Source organism: Vulpes lagopus, chromosome 10 (genome assembly GCF_018345385.1).
Source record: "Vulpes lagopus strain Blue_001 chromosome 10, ASM1834538v1, whole genome shotgun sequence".
NCBI classification, from domain to species: Eukaryota; Metazoa; Chordata; class Mammalia; order Carnivora; family Canidae; genus Vulpes; species Vulpes lagopus.
In genome coordinates this window covers 92155228-92171045 of record NC_054833.1, presented here as the reverse complement: position 1 = coordinate 92171045, position 15818 = coordinate 92155228, and the positions used below count along the sequence as shown (strand labels likewise).

Sequence of the window (15818 nt, the reverse complement as noted above, 5' to 3'; positions counted from 1 at the left end):
CCTCAGAACTTTTACTTGATTTCGACGTCTCTCCAGTCAAATAGTTTAATTTCTATGTGCCCCACATAGGAGACTGCTTCAAAACTTAGCAGAACTATGCACAAGCCATCGCAGTCAGGAGGGTATCATTTATGACTTTGGGAAAGGACGCAAGATCATCCTCTGGCATGAACACTTCCTTTTCCCGAGTCCTGTACAATAGAACTCAATGCTTCCTACTTCAAGAAACCGAAGCAGAATAACATTTAAGATGTTTCCTGCTTAAATTTTTATTACTGAAATCTAGCTTTCACTTACAATTTAAAAAAGTGTATCTTAAACATCTCAGCTGAATAATAACATTCCTCAAATATTGACTCACTTTCTCCCTTTCTCTTGGTAGTTCACATTAGTGGGGATCATTTTTAGGAGCAGTTCTTCAGCTGTTGTTAAAATCTGAGCATTCACAACTACAATGATTAACCTGAGCTTCCTCTCTGACAACTTTCTAGGATAGAACATATTATATTTAAGAATTCCCTAATTTGTTTTTGATTTTTTTTTTAGCATCTAGCTACCTTGCATTAATTTGTTAGTTCTACAGAAATAGAAATAGAAACAAGAGTAGTACATGGCATGATCTAGAAAACATAAAGCTGATAAAAGGTATTTCTCAAGTAGCAAAAACAGGAAATGAACATATACACATTCCATTTAAATGGTTAATGATACAGCACTAGAATCTAAGAGCCCAAGGATTCTCATTTATTTATATATTAAGGCAAGCATTTTATTCAGCATTGGTATGTACCAATATAACCTTAAGTTACAGACTAACCATAAGTGACACAAAATTTACAAAGTTCACAGAGCTGTGACATGTGAGCTCAACTTCAAAGCAAAAAGCCCATCTGGGCAGAGGGATGTGAGGATGGAGGCCCAGGCAGGACAGCACACGGTGTCTACCAAGTATGCTCTCAGCTGGAGCCAGGAACTCAGAATTATGAGAGACCAGAGTAGGGACATGAGGACAAGTCACAAGGAGGGGAGGGCATAGATGAGGCTGGCCCACAAACCCCACAGCAGGCTTCCTCCAAGCAAGTCAAGGTAAGCCCATGGGCTCTGCTTTCAGATGGGCTCAGTTTGAAATGTGACACTTTTCAGCTTGGTGACTGTGGGCAGTCACTGAACCCCTGAAAAAGAGGAATACAGGTTCCCACTTCACGGGACTGTGACATCAATGAGGTGCACACACACTGCACACACTGTCAGGGTGGACCTGGGGCTGATCAGTGCTGTGACAGCAGCTGCAGCCATGAGCACCGTGACAAGCTTCCTAAGTAAAGGCTACTGTGGTCCAGCTGCAGGTAGGTCCCTGCTTGGGGATGGACTGTACAGAAGAATCCACAGACAGCAGGGGGACAGAGGCCTGATCCAGGATGGTGGCCTCAGTGAGGGGAAGAAGAATCTGGGATGGCCCCACAGAGCCACAGCCACCAGGGCTGTGAGGCTGAGCCTGCTCGTGTGGACCTGCAGGCGTGGCTCCAAATGCCTGAAGGCTGGCACCAACCACATACACTGGAGACTTATTTCAAGGGCGGCCATAGAAGTGATGGGTCCACTCTGGGCACACGGGCAGAAGCACCAGCATGCCACCTCAGTGGAAATATTCACAGGGATTCTGGGTCCCAGGCAAGGGTCTCAGCTGAATTCTCAGATATGAAAGTCATCAACAGATGAAGAGAAGACACTCAAAGTGGGAGTAGATGCCAGAGAGGAGTGCAGACAGCACTAGCATCTCAGGGGCAGGGATTTCATAGGATACGAACAGACAGAGAGGCAAGAGGAGAACTGGGAAGTGTGTTACCAGGAGACCAAGGGAACAAGCCACGGCAACACTTCTCTATGTAGGATGGTCCAAAGTGTAAGAACAGAAAGAAAAAATAAAATAAAATAAAATAAAATAAAATAAAATAAAATAAAATAAAATAAAATAAAATAAAATAATAAAATAAATAAAATAAAATAAATAAATAAAATAAAATAAAATAAAATAAAATAATAAAATAAAATAAATAAAATAAAATAATAAAATAAATAAAATAAAATAAAATAAAATAAAATAAAATAAAATAAAATAAAATAAAATAAAGAAAGGAACCAAGGGAGGACAGAATGGTGGTAGAGGGTCAGATATGTCAAGGGAAGATAAGAGCAGATAGATCTGTCGTGACCCCTCACAACAGCTTCAGAGAGGAGGATGCTGAAGTCAGGATGCAGGGAGTCCCAGGTCACACAGAACCACCTGCTCTTCCTGGAGCTGGGCTGCGGGCACACAGCATGTGTCACGTGATGGACAGAGATGCGTGCAGCAGACAGGACAGGTCGGGGGCTCCTACAGTGGCACTTTGCAAAATGTGTCATAGCTGGCTTGGGGGACAGCCCCACATCTATGGCACGTACGGACTTCCACGGTGTAAGTACTTTTGACCATGGCTGGTTTCCAGCCATCAATAGGACACTGAGAGGCTAAAAATCTCCCTGCACTTTTAACAACTGGCCTTGCGGGCCAGCACGTGCTGGCTCAGTACACCACCGAATATACTGCAAGACACTCCTGCTCCACAGGAAGTGGTTTGATAGTAATTCGAGGTAAGGCCTGACAAGTTACAGACGTTCACTGTAAGCCCTGTAGCTTCTCTCCATGGGGACTGAGAGACAGCTGAGCCCTGCTATCTGAAAGATGCCACTGCGGGATGGACCAACCCAACTCTTACCTCTCCAAGTCCCTCCTTCTTTAGGGGATGACGAACAGTCACTCAGACAACTCTGTTCTGTGGTTGAAACGAGAATCATTGGCTGAGGAAGGCTGCAACAAGCAGCTTTCAAAAAATAATAATGCATGAAAGCAGCAAAAAAAAGTGAAAAGAACAACTTACTTTGAAATGTACCCCAAAATGCAATGTCTTCATGGATGGAGAGGCAGACAGAGAAGGACAGTTAGAGAATAAGCAGTTAAAATAAAATGGAACTATGGAATCTGGAAGGTAGGTATTCACTGTAAAATTCTCTGAACTGTGTTTTATTTTTTATTATTTTTTAAATACTTATTTATTATTTATGATAGACATAGAGAGAGAGAGAGAGGCAGAGACACAGGAGGAGGGAGAAGCAGGCTCCATGCCAGGAGCCTGATGTGGGACTTGATCCCGGGACTCCAGGATCACGCCCTGGGCCGAAGGCAGGCGCTAAACCGCTGAGCCACCCAGAGATCCCTGAACTGTGTTTTAAAGTCTTAATGAAATGTAAAAAGAGCCAAGAGAAAAGTTAAAATGATCAAAATGCCTCAATTCCAAATGTACCTTCAAAGCCCCAGTGCAGCCCCAGAAAGGCAGCCAGATTCTGGGTTTTACTGTCATGCTTATCAGAATTCCTACTTTAATTCTCTGCAGTGGGTTCTGCATCACCAAAAGGACAAGACTTTTGGAGCTTGACCTTGACAAGACTTTTGGAGCTTGACCCTGTGTCATAACGCTGCTGCACGAGAAATACAAACACCGCAGCGGCACACGACAAAAAGCATTCGTTTAGGTTAAAAAAAATAATCCCAGTTTTAAGTTCTAATATGATAAATATCTATAGTTATAACCTCCATTTAACAGAAGCTCTTTGGAATCGTTCCATTTTAAGAATGCAAGGAGGACTGGAGAGCAGGTTTTTGGACACTGGTAAGTGGTCTGCTGTGCTACCAGGCTTACTGCAATTCTCGGTCTCACACAAGGAGAATTCTGATAGATAACTAATCCAACCCAGAAAACCAAATTACAGAACTCCTTTCACTGAGAGCATCACTAAAAGTAATTTCAACCTTACCTTGTATATTATACGTGTTTCCTCAGTAACACAAGTCTGGACGTGTGGGTTTGGGGAAAACTGAGCTCTCTCAGAGCGAGCACAGCTGTGCTGCTCGGCGGTCCTGAGGACAAGGCCTACTACCCGCTCCCAAAGCCAGATGCTAGGAACTGCAGTCCCCTTTCCTCTTTCACACTTGAAAATCTTCACATGAAAGAGCAGAGGAAAAGAGGACACTATCACTTTCAACATGTTCTTTGCAGACCACCACCTTGATTGTCATCTGTTGGGAACAGTCAGTTTCTGGCTGTCCTCAACACTGCCCTCTGAAGTTTTTATACAGAACAAACATAAGTCTGATGTCTTATTGCTGAAGACTTCCAAGGAAGCAGAGAAAAATCAAAACACAAGTAGAATACAGAAAAGACACCGAGAAAACTCTATAGTATTAACACTCGCGGTGACTTTAGGCTTTGCCAAGAGCAACCACCCAGGCCTGACAGAGCATCACGAGAAGCGTGACTAAGAAAACCAACTTCACTTGCTTGCCAAGTTCTAGGCAGAAGAAACTTATTACTTAGAACCACTGAGTGGAGACTGTGGTAGACAGCTAATAATTCCTAGGCCACTATGCTTTGCTATATCTGATGCTAAAGCCCGCTGGTCCGTGGGCTCTCTGCCCCACAGCACACGGACAGGGAAGCAGAGTGAGATTAGTCCTATATCTTGCAATTATATTGAAAACATAAGAACAAGGGGTCTTGATGATTATGTGTCAAGGAAAAAGCAGTATGGGAAAGAGGATGCTGTCCTCCCACTTTAGGAGGGTGCAGGGCACAGGTCACATTCTGGACACAACACCTCCTCCGAAGGCACTCCTCCCAGGATGACGGGTATCAGGAGAAAGGGCAGGGGCAGCTTCAGGGTAGAAAAGTCTCTATGCCTGAGTGACAACTATCCATCCCGGGAGGAGAGGCCTTGCCATGTCTTCTAAAGAATAGCCCCATCCAGGAGCTCGGTGCTCCCAGGGTCACTATGAGGGTTCACGGTTTTAGTACCAGCACGTATTTATATACATAAACACGGTACGGCAGTCAGGATATAGCTATCTCTAGCACATGATTTAAGTCAGGCATGGCTGCCTCTGCGATATTGTCAGAATGGGGCTTTATTTTAAAAACAAAGTATTTATTAAACATCTGTGAAGTACAATGGGCCTGAGACACAAATAAAAGGGAAACAAAGGACAGGGAGGGAGGGGGTGGTGGCCGTCAGTGCCCTGGGGCTCTGAATCAACCTGGCCCTCACTAGACCTACACATCACCTGCACTGGCCTCCTGGGAAGTCCCCACACCACCACTCCGCCCACCAACTGTACATTAAGTGCCACTCTGTCACTGTCCAATGGTGCAAGAACCAAGAGACTCAGCTTCATCTAAGATGTGCCCTCTGTCATCTCCAAAGCTGCGCTGTGCAGTATAGTGGCCACTCTCCACACTGAGCTATTACAGTTTCAAGTGAAAGGAAATAAACTAAAATTTCAGGTCCTTGGTTGCATGAGGCATGTTTCAAGTGATCAAAGGCACATGTGGCTGATGAGGGCATTAGTGCACAGAGAGAACATCCCATTATCTCCATAGAAAGTTCTACAAGACAGTGCTGCTCTAGAATTTAGGACTTGCAGTGGTGTGAGGCAGGGAAGAGTGTAACAACTGTCATTTTCCCCCTTAACAAACAGTGTTTGAGATTCTTACAGCCAAGATACGCTCATGTATTACAGAATTTAGAAACAATGTACCTTACTAAAGACTATAGGTGATGAAAGATCTGAAAAGTATATAACCCAATAGCATCACAAAGATCTGCTTTCCACTGGTGTGCACCTCTTCCTCTCTGAGTCCTCGCACAGACTCACCTTTGGAGTGTTTCCCCACAGTCCTCTTGGGCAGCGACTCCTCTGTGGAATGTGCTGATGTATGTAGTGCATTCTCCAAACTATTACTCACACTGCTGACGGGGGCCTCGGTTCTTGGAGTCACCTGGGAGGACAAAAAAAAAAAAAAAATCTTATTTTCTTCCATTTGGTTCATGTGAAATGATTTTTTGTTGTTATCAGAAAGTCACTGATGTTTATGGTAGTTTCAAGTTTTATATAAAATATAAATTTTCTATAAAAAATTTACATAAAATATAAATTTTATATAAATTCTTAAAAATCTTTATATAAATTATAAAAATTTATATAAAATTTTTATATAAAAATTTTTAAACACTACACAGTAGTGTAACAATTAGTACTTCCCACAAAAGAGGAAGACATCACCAATTTCCTGGGCATCATGGAAACTTGAAAACAGCCAGGTGAGCATAAGCACATGTGGGAGCTGGTATCTGCACCCGTGCCCCACTCGCCAGCGTGGGAGCTGTGTCAGCCAGCCTTCCGTGAACTACATACCTCTCTCTGAGGTAAAAACTTGTATTTTATTTCTTCAAATTGTGTAATTCCCTATAAAATTAATTACATAGCTGGACCTGACACTGTCCTATAAATCTTAAAGAAGTCATAAAATGCTCTAAACAGAACAGCCAGGGAGAGAGCACGACTGGATCCACGCGGGGTACATGTTCTAACATGACATTACCATCCCACTTCTAGGACTTCACTGCACAAAGTACCCAGGCAGGGAGGGCTGACGCGACAGCTGTGACAGAGCTGTGGCAGACGCTGGTGGGTGCAGGCGGCTGCGGCACCGCGGGCACCGGACATAGCAGCCGTGCGGCGCGCAGCTGGTTCACACGCCCAGTCAGAGCGGGGCTGCGGCTCCTGCGGCTCCTGCAGCTCCCGGCAACACGCAGATGGAGGCCAGCGGGCAGCAACCCAGGAAGCACAGGGGACCTCGGAGGAGGAGCCCCCCGGGGGTGCCTGGGTCGGGGGCAAGAGCTTTCACTTTCCCCCCTCAACACGGATCAGTACCTGAAATGCTTACAGCCAACATTCATTTAGAGCTTGCAGGATTCAGAAGAATGAACGTGACCTATAGTTTTACCTCCTCAGAATCACAACTTAATGTACGTCAAAATTTCAAAGAATGGTAAAGTTAGGATTTCATTTTATTTAAAAAAATTTTTTTTTTTTAATTTATGATAGTCACAGAGAGAGAGAGAGAGACAGAGACACAGGCAGAGGGAGAGGGAGAGGGAGAGGGAGAGGGAGAGGGAGAAGCAGGCTCCATGCACCAGGAGCCCGACGTGGGATTCGATCCCGGGTCTCCAGGATCGCGCCCTGGGCCAAAGGCAGGCGCCAAACCGCTGCGCCACCCAGGGATCCCAAGTTAGGATTTTAAAGGTTATCAAGAGAGGGGTGAGTTTTAAGAAGCGAGAAACACTACGCTCCACACACAAGGAAGGGGACAGGTTTGGGGGAGGAGGGGAACTGCTGACCTCCATCCTCATGGGGAGACAGTCATGAGAGATGCACACCTCACCAGCCCTCAGTTTTCCAGCCCGTTAGTTGGCTTCCTTACCTGGAAGGCAGAGGACAGCCCACGGAAGGCACAAGAGGGGGCAGGGGGATGGGGGGCATGATGGTAGAGGCACAGAGCCACCAGGAGAGGACAGAGACGCCGCTGTGCCTGCAGCACAGCAACAGTCAGTTCCAGCCAAAGAGCATCTGCTGGGTACCTGACAAGCCCTCTCTTCTTCAGGCTGCATCAAAGCCACAGCGGGGAGGCCTCCCCCAACACACAGCACAGGACCTACATACAGGTCCTACACCACACGAGAGTTGCCACTCAAGAAAAGCCAGCCAGCACAGTCTAGTTAAATGTGCAAGTTCACATAACTCAAGGAAATAAATCCTAACCACCCAATACTCCTCCAAAAAGTCAGTTTTTTGGACATTACCAAGATTTTATTAAGACAGTTTAAATTTTAAGTTACTTTTATTTGTAATTTAACTAAGTTGGATTATTTCCCTCAGATTTGGCAAAATTTCATCTAATGATCTGAATATTCCAGAAATGAACTTCTTTCTTATTAAATAAGATAACACAAGCAATAGTTGAAGTAATTCCTGAAAGAGCAAGATTTTTAGTTCCAAATAATAAGGATTACTTGGGAAGGAACTCAGAAGGTTAACTTTTTTTTTTTTTTAATTTTATTTTATTTATTTATGATAGGCACACAGTGAGACAGAGAGAGGCAGAGACACAGCCAGAGGGAGAAGCAGGCTCCATGCACCGGGAGCCCGACGTGGGATTCGATCCCGAGTCTCCAGGATCGTGCCCTGGGCCAAAGGCAGGCGCCAAACCGCTGCGCCACCCAGGGATCCCTAACTTTTTTTTTTTAAGATTTTTTATTTATTTATTCATGATAGACATAGAGAGAGAGGCAGAGACACAGGCAGAGGGAAAAGCAGGCTCCATGCAGGGAACCTGATGCGGGACTCGATCCAGGGACTCCAGGATCACTCCCTGGGCCAAAGGCAGGAGCTAAACCGCCGAGCCACCCAGGGATCCCAACATTTTTAACTCTTGTAATAAACTTAACCACAGCAGATACCACCAGGTCTGGCCTGACTCACGGGAGCCTCCATGCTCCCAGGCCACCTTGGTCAGTACATCTAAGTCCTCGTCTGAAGAATGAGGCTGAACTGTCAGGACCACCAACCAGAGAAGTGCTAACCTTGCTAACGACAAACCTCTTCGGCACAAACAGATGCCAGCACAACCATGAGGTCCTGCACATATACCAGTGCCCACCCTAAAGCATCCTAAAAGACACAAGCATAAAACCAGCCTCCTGACTCCACCTCTGGGATGCAGAAGCAGGGGTGGGGAGGAGAACGCACCACGGCCAGGACACTTCCAGTGAGCACAGCCTGTAAAGTACCAGCAGCTGGACTGGATGGGTGGTCCTCAACCCGGATGCATGCGGAACCTCCAGGGCCCGGCAATAACAGTGTCACCCAGCCCTACCCAATCAGAATTTCCAGAGTGGGGCCAGAACACTGGTCACTGTGTTCTTTTGTTTTGTGCCCGGTGCACTTCAGCCAGGGTGTGAAGCACAGGAGGCTCGTGCTCTGGTCCACCCTGTAAGGACCAGGTGTCACCTGAGGGGACAGAAAGCTTCTTTCATGGGCTGACAGGAAAGCTAACAGGTATTAGGTCCACATGCCACAGCTTCCAGAAGGGGAAAGCCTAGGAGTTACCCTATGGAAGCACATGCCATGCTAACAATATAAACATGCGAAAGAAAACTCTAAAATTATAACCAGCAGAAAAGAAATATCTATTTGGCTCACTGTTCTTTACCAGAGTGTCTCTTCCTGGTTTTCCAGATGCTCACTTTTTCCAACCGAGCCTTTATCTTGACTTTGCTCCTTTGTTTACATTGAAAGCTCTCTTCCCCTGCATTTCCCAGAAATGCTGTGTTTGGGGTTATTTTTGGTTAAGTTAATTTGCCCCATGTGACCTCCACAGTTCAACTCAGATGCTCTCTGACTCACGCTCACAAGCAGAGCTCCAGTCATGAGCCTGATGGACACAAGAATAAAGACTTGATCAGTTCCAAATGTCGCCTCCTGCTACAGCTAGAAGGGCAACAAGAAGATGCTCTCCAACAATGAGCCTGACTCTGCTGTTTCCCTGAAGTTCAACGTCCTCTGTCCTGTGAGTACCACACCTTCTCACTCAATGGACACTCACTCTGCCCGCTGGACCAGCTTGTCACTGCCCCACCTCTACACAGAATCTGCCATGACCTATGGGGGCCCTGCCATCTCTCACTTCTCCCCTCTGCCCAACCCACTGCAGCCACTAGGCCTGGAGCCAGGATCTGCCTGGGGTGCCTCCAGGGGTCCTGTATCTATCTACATGGCCCCCTCAGGGATGTCACGCTACACTCGTGCAACCTTAGTATAAGGACCTCTCAAAGCTCAATGAAGTGGGGACTTCAAAAATGTCTGTTTCATTTGCTGCTGTACCCTCTGCACTTCAAACAGTACCTGATGGGTATCTGTAAAATCTGATCATTTTACCAAGTTTTAATGAAATCAGGATTAACCTGACAAAAACAGTTCTCCTTCAAAGAAAACCGTCTGCGTTCTCATTTATACACAACACTGCCAGCATCTCACCAGATCTAACACAGAACCAACAGAGCTGTGAGCATGAATGAAATCGGATTCTGGAGTATGTTTCTAGCCATGAGGCACATACTCCAGTCCAGTGCCCCTCGGGGAAAGCAATGTGGTCCAACACGTGCTGCACACCCAGGGACATGGTGACAGGCCAAAGCGCCCGGCCATGGGTGCAAGCAGCTGGTGTCACAGCTCTGAGCGCTAGCCCTCTGGCTGGCACAGCTGTGTGAATGGAGATGAGCTCTTGGCCTCCAAACCCATAGTCTTCTGGTTTCTAAAGTGCAGGTCCTGACGTCGAGGGTCAGATAGGACCCAAGACACTGCATTCCTCTCAGGTGCTGCAGGCGCTGCAAGACTGTTTCAAGATGAAGAGGCTCACCACGGTCAGAAGCCCAAAAAACAACCTTGCCTCGGGTGGGATGCAAAACGGGAACTCCAGCACTGCCCAGAAAATGAGATCAGATGAACTCTGAGTCCCCTCCCAAGGGTAAGGGTTGAAGGTGCCAAAGTGTCACACATCAGCCCTGGAGATTTGAGGCCGGCTAGCACTAGCGAGGCTCCAACAGATGCTTTCCTAAGTGCTGGCCTCTGACCAGAGAGACCAGAGGGACACAAGCTGCCCAAGGCTCTGTGCTGAAAATTCACTTTTATACTCATGGACCAGAACTACAACTGTTAGAAGAGCGGTTTCACTTTTAAAAGTCGATTTCATTAAAGATTATTCAAAGTCATCGGATGGGACAAAGGTGGGCAGAGGGCAAGGCATGTGGCATGTGTGCAACATTCAACATCTACGTGATAGCAGGGAACTTGGAACTTTTAAGAAAAACCTGGTAAAAACAATAGTGAATATGCTGAAAAACCAAAGCCCTAGTATTCAAACTATGCTGGGATGTAAACTGATGTTTAGTAATCGAGGTAAGAAACTGAAGGGGCTCAGCAGGCAACATGAGAGCCCCATGTGTGCGTAAGGCCATGGTTCTCAATGGGGAGCCTCCCCGAATCTCCTGAGGAACCTACAAAAAGACAGCCTTTCCCAGACCATGAAGTCATAAGTTCCCAATTCTACCCTCAGATACACCCAAACACATTCAACACGACATCTCTAGGTTTTCCTCTGCACTGAGACATGCAGTAACAACAATAAAGTGCTGGTCCTGACGGCTGTAAATAAGACAACGGCTGTGCACGGGGCTGGGAATGAGATGGTGAGCCAGGCTGTGCCACCAAGAGGCAGTTAAAACAGCATTTCAACTTCAAAGGCAGATGCACATGGAATGCCCAAGATGTGAACACATGGGAAGATGCCATGAAGAATAAAAAAAAAATGCAAGCGACTAGAATTATGAACATACTTTACACCATTCTTATCATGGATGCAATCTGCTTGTAACCACACCAACCTACTCAACCCCTGTAATCCTCTCCACTTGAACAGTAGGAGCAACTGGCCTTCCATCAGGAATTTCCCTAAGGTCACCAGACCAGTAGGGGCAGTCCTGCAGCTACCAAGCTTCACTAGTTGGTTGTGTAGGTCAGCTCCCAGCACAGCAGAGTCTGCCTACAGAAGCCACAGCGCTAGGGGGGATCCCTGGGTGGCGCAGTGGTTTGGCGCCTGCCTTTGGCCCAGGGCGATCCTGGAGACCCGGGATCAAATCCCACGTCGGGCTCCCGGTGCATAGAGCCTGCTTCTCCCTCTGCCTGTGTCTCTGCCTCTCTCTCTGTCTCTCTGTGACTATCATAAATAAATAAAAATTAAAAAAAAAAAAAAAAAAAGAAGCCACAGCACTGGCTGAAGCAGCCCATGCTTGCTGCAACGATGGCCAGGATCATTGAGACCTCACTCAGGTCCAGTCTTCCCCAATGCAAAGTGGGGATAACGGTGCCTGCCTCCTCAGGGCTTTGTGACAAGTATAAAAAATACATTGAAAGTAATGTGCTTGGATGCCTGGGTGGCTCAGCGATTGAGTGTCTGCCTTCAGCTCAGGGTGTGATCCCAGGTCTGAGGATCAAGTCCCACATCTGGCTCTCTGCGAGGAGCCCGTTTCTCTCTCTGCCTAGGTCTCTGCCTCCCTCTGTGTTTCTCATGAATAAATAAATAAAATCTTTAAAAAAAAGAAAAAAGAAAAAAAGAAAGAAAAGTAATGTGCTGGGCAAACAGTCAACATTCAATATAAGGTCAACTGCTATTGCTCCTGTGGCTGCAAGTCTGGTTGGGATCCAGTGGAAGAGGCGCAAGCCCCCTGGCAGACACCAGCTCTGCAAGAACACCTGGAAGAGACACACACCTCTGACGTCCTGGCAGAGAACCTCTTCCAAGAGGCTGACTCTCCCTAAGGGCAAATCAACTCAACAGTCTATGCCTGCAGCAGGGCAGACAGGCAGAGACATGCTGGCGACACACACCCTGGGATGAGCTCCAGACAGCCAGCCACCTGTATCTATGGCCCCTTTGCCAGAAGCTGGAGGCTCCCTTCTCCAAATAGACATGCCACTTAAAAATGGACTCTACCATGACAAGTGATCACCTATTCTAAAACTAGCACATAACAGCTAAAAAGATCATTTATCATTTTTGAAGTACAATTCGACAGAACATTCTTAAGAGTTACTGTTCCTACTGTTGCAATGGGAGCAATCTCAGCCCCAACTACCAAGTGCAAAATGGGTCAACTGTCTTCACAAAAATTAGGTGTATGTAGTAATCTTTAATGACACCAATACAGCAACTCTGGATCTACTAATCCCTCTGGGAATAATAACCTATCCTAAGCCCAGCAAATGATACAGTCACAGCTTTGTGCACAAAGATGTTCATCGTAGCTTTATATACCCAGCAAGATTAATATCTAAATATGTAAATAAATTCACATCCAGAGGATTGAATATTATGCAGCCTTGAAAAGGTAATTTTAGAAACAAAAGGCATGGGAATGCTCACGCTCAGTTCCCGGGAATGAGGCAGAATGTAGAACATGTCAACAGCACATATCCAAAGGCAATGAAGACAGAAGAAAATGTACCACAATACTGACAGAGTTTATGATCTTTGGGTGATTTTCTACAAATATTTTTCTATTTTCCAATTTTTCCACAAGGAACAGTTACTGTTACAACTAGAAACAAGAGTTAGACGCTATTAAGTCTCAGCCTAAGTAACTTCCTAGGATACAGGAACACAACACAGTAAAACAGAAGCAGCTTCTAAAACCAAAGGGCTCACCCTGAGGCTCTCAGATGTGCTCAGGGCTAGGACAGGTAGGGTAGATGCTGCCAGGGGACCGGACATGCAGGGCAGACAAGGGAATAACTAAGACAATTCGAAGGGTTGGGGCATGGACACTGGGTCCAGGGACAGCACTGCTAAGGCCCTAGGACCTTCCAGGCACGGAACGGACGGTGTGGAGCGCCAAGGCAGAAGGTCTCCCTGCCTCCCTGCTTGAAGCTTATGAAAGCCAAGGGGCAGCAGGGGCCAGGGCCCTCAGGCACAGACACGAGCTCCAGAGTGCTGACAGACACACTCATTTATTTTCAGTTTGTTTTCCAAGTAACCCACCTCCATACAGGAAAGAGTATCATCTGTTAAATACTTTTAACTCAGTGGGAAAAAATACATAAAATCAAAAAGAAAAGTGATTTGTAAGCATTTTACTAAAATAGTAATTATGTGTCTCTAAAAACCAGAGAAGGAAAATAGATAGTTCAGTAGTGAAAGCTATTTGCTGACTTAGGCCAAGTGAAAGCCAATGCTAACCAGAAACCGTTCTCTATGTAAAAATATTCCTTTTAAAAATCTCTTACCCTAGAGCTGTACTCATTACAAAAGACAGAAAAAAGATCGCTGCTCAAAATCTCGGCAAAAGGTACCAAGTACTTGGCCAATTAAGTCCTGGCAAAGTGACTATAAAACCAAATCCTTCCACCAGCAGCCTTCAGAGCAGAGCAGCCTCTACCAGGAGCTCCCAGCCCTCAATGTGCACACTTGAGAAGCCCTCGTAAATTATGACTCCAGGGCACCCCCAACAGGCCAATTAAACTAGAATGAGGCGGGGAGGGGGCAGACACAAACAGCTCTGCAAACCCAGAGACTCTACAGTGCAGACTCAGCATGGATTCAAAGTCAGGAGCCCTAATTGGCTAAAGACGAGACTTCCAGCTACACAAACCTATAGATGGGCATCAAAGCTGCAGCCTAAGCCACTTCCTTGGCTTGTGCAGGACCAGAGCAGCTAGTACCTAGAAAGTGGCTCTTCTGGAACCCATCACATAGCAGGTGCTCAGCAAACAGAGGTGCAGCCGAGGAACAGGTGTAGCACAGAGGCTTCCATCCCAACAGCCACACTGCCAGCGTCTCAGTCAGATATGCACTTTAAATACAATGCCAGCAGGCTTGCTGTATTCTACAGAGAAGAGGCAGCAAATTTAAGGTGTGAGGAGGGGAGTAAAAGAAACTGCCGGCTGCTAGAGAAAGGTACAAGGTTAGCAGCAAAGAGTGACGAGTGACAGGAATTTAAAAGGCGCCGTCACACGAGAACAACCCAATCTTAATAAATTCAAGGGCAACACTGCATGTAAATATAAAACAATACATTCAGGAAGACAATCCCTCCGCCTTCCAGGAAAACTTGAATCCCGTGACCAGGGTGGTATGGAAGATGGTGAGGAGTGGCCACGGCTTCAGGAGGACGGGCCACAGCCTGCATCTGTCCCAGGCCAGCTCAGGCAGGGCTCCACTCATGCACCCCACCTCCAAAAGGTCAGCCTCAGGCACCCATTGCGGGCTGTGTCTACCTTCAGGACTTCAGATGTTAAGTGCATATACACCCAGGACTGTTATTCTACATATTTTGGCCAAAAGTAGTTTAAATATTGGGGTTTTCTTGAAGAAACTGGCTCAGTGTCTAACAGAAGTAAGTAAACTGTGCTATAATGACCATTTTGGTTCCCCATGTAATATTCAACTGCTAAGATGAACCATTCAGAGCTGTTAGCACATTAAAATGGTTGCTTTATGACCCTCAAGAGATACTGACCATGATAATTCAGTTACAGAGCATTCAGACATCCAGGATGGGAAAGGATAAGCACTAAAACCAGCTAGAAATGAGCAGGAAGCATCTGGAGGAGAACAGACTGTATCAAAGGTCCAGAAAATCAGTAAAACATGCCCCTGGGTTTTAGGTCCTTAGAAGCCACAAATTCTATTTAATGAGTCTTGACTGGACGCCTATTAGGAGCAAGGCAAAGCTGCTCAGGGAGTCAGAGACCAGGCCCCTATGGTTAGCCATGCAGGGAAAGGTCAGGCCAGAAAGGGCTCAACTGGACTGAAAAGAAAAGACACTGAGGTCAAGAAATTAAAAATTTACCTCCTACAGCAGTTATAACCAGACCCTGCATCCAACAGGGAAATGGTATTTGCCTACAGGAGCCCCAGCTGCCCTTCTACATTCCCTAGCCCAGGTCACTCTCAGCTCCTCAGCACCTACTCAGGACCAGAACACCTAATAATCACCCCACTTATGTTTTCAAACGGCACCAGGCCAGCTCCTTTCTCCTCCACACAGAGCCTCATTCTTTGTAAGGACAAATGTCACAGTTACTGTAAAACACTCCTTCAAGCTACATACACTTCCTTAGAGAGAGTTAATCCCTTCTACAACACATGGCCCGTATTTACAACACGTGCATTACCAAAAGCAGGTGGTTGTACTTTTGATCATGGCTGATTATTTGGACCAACTTTCTTGCAGATAACCATAAGCTCTGGACAAAGTATAAAAAACAATAAACTGAACATGACCCAAAGCAGGCAGAAACTAAAGGAAGGTCTACACTTGGAAAAAAGAGA

At 46.1% G+C, this 15818-nt stretch overlaps 1 protein-coding gene across 4 annotated transcripts in view; it reads right to left on the bottom strand.

The window, feature by feature from the left end:
• The window catches only part of ZCCHC14 (zinc finger CCHC-type containing 14), a 56954-nt gene that overhangs the window by 26965 nt on the left and 14171 nt on the right, over positions 1-15818 (bottom strand). For all 4 annotated transcript variants that reach the window (XM_041769762.1, XM_041769763.1, XM_041769764.1 and 1 more), the window contains exon 2: positions 5747-5870. In XM_041769762.1, the coding sequence (XP_041625696.1) occupies positions 5747-5870 (124 nt within the window). The remainder of the gene's footprint in view (positions 1-5746; positions 5871-15818) is intronic.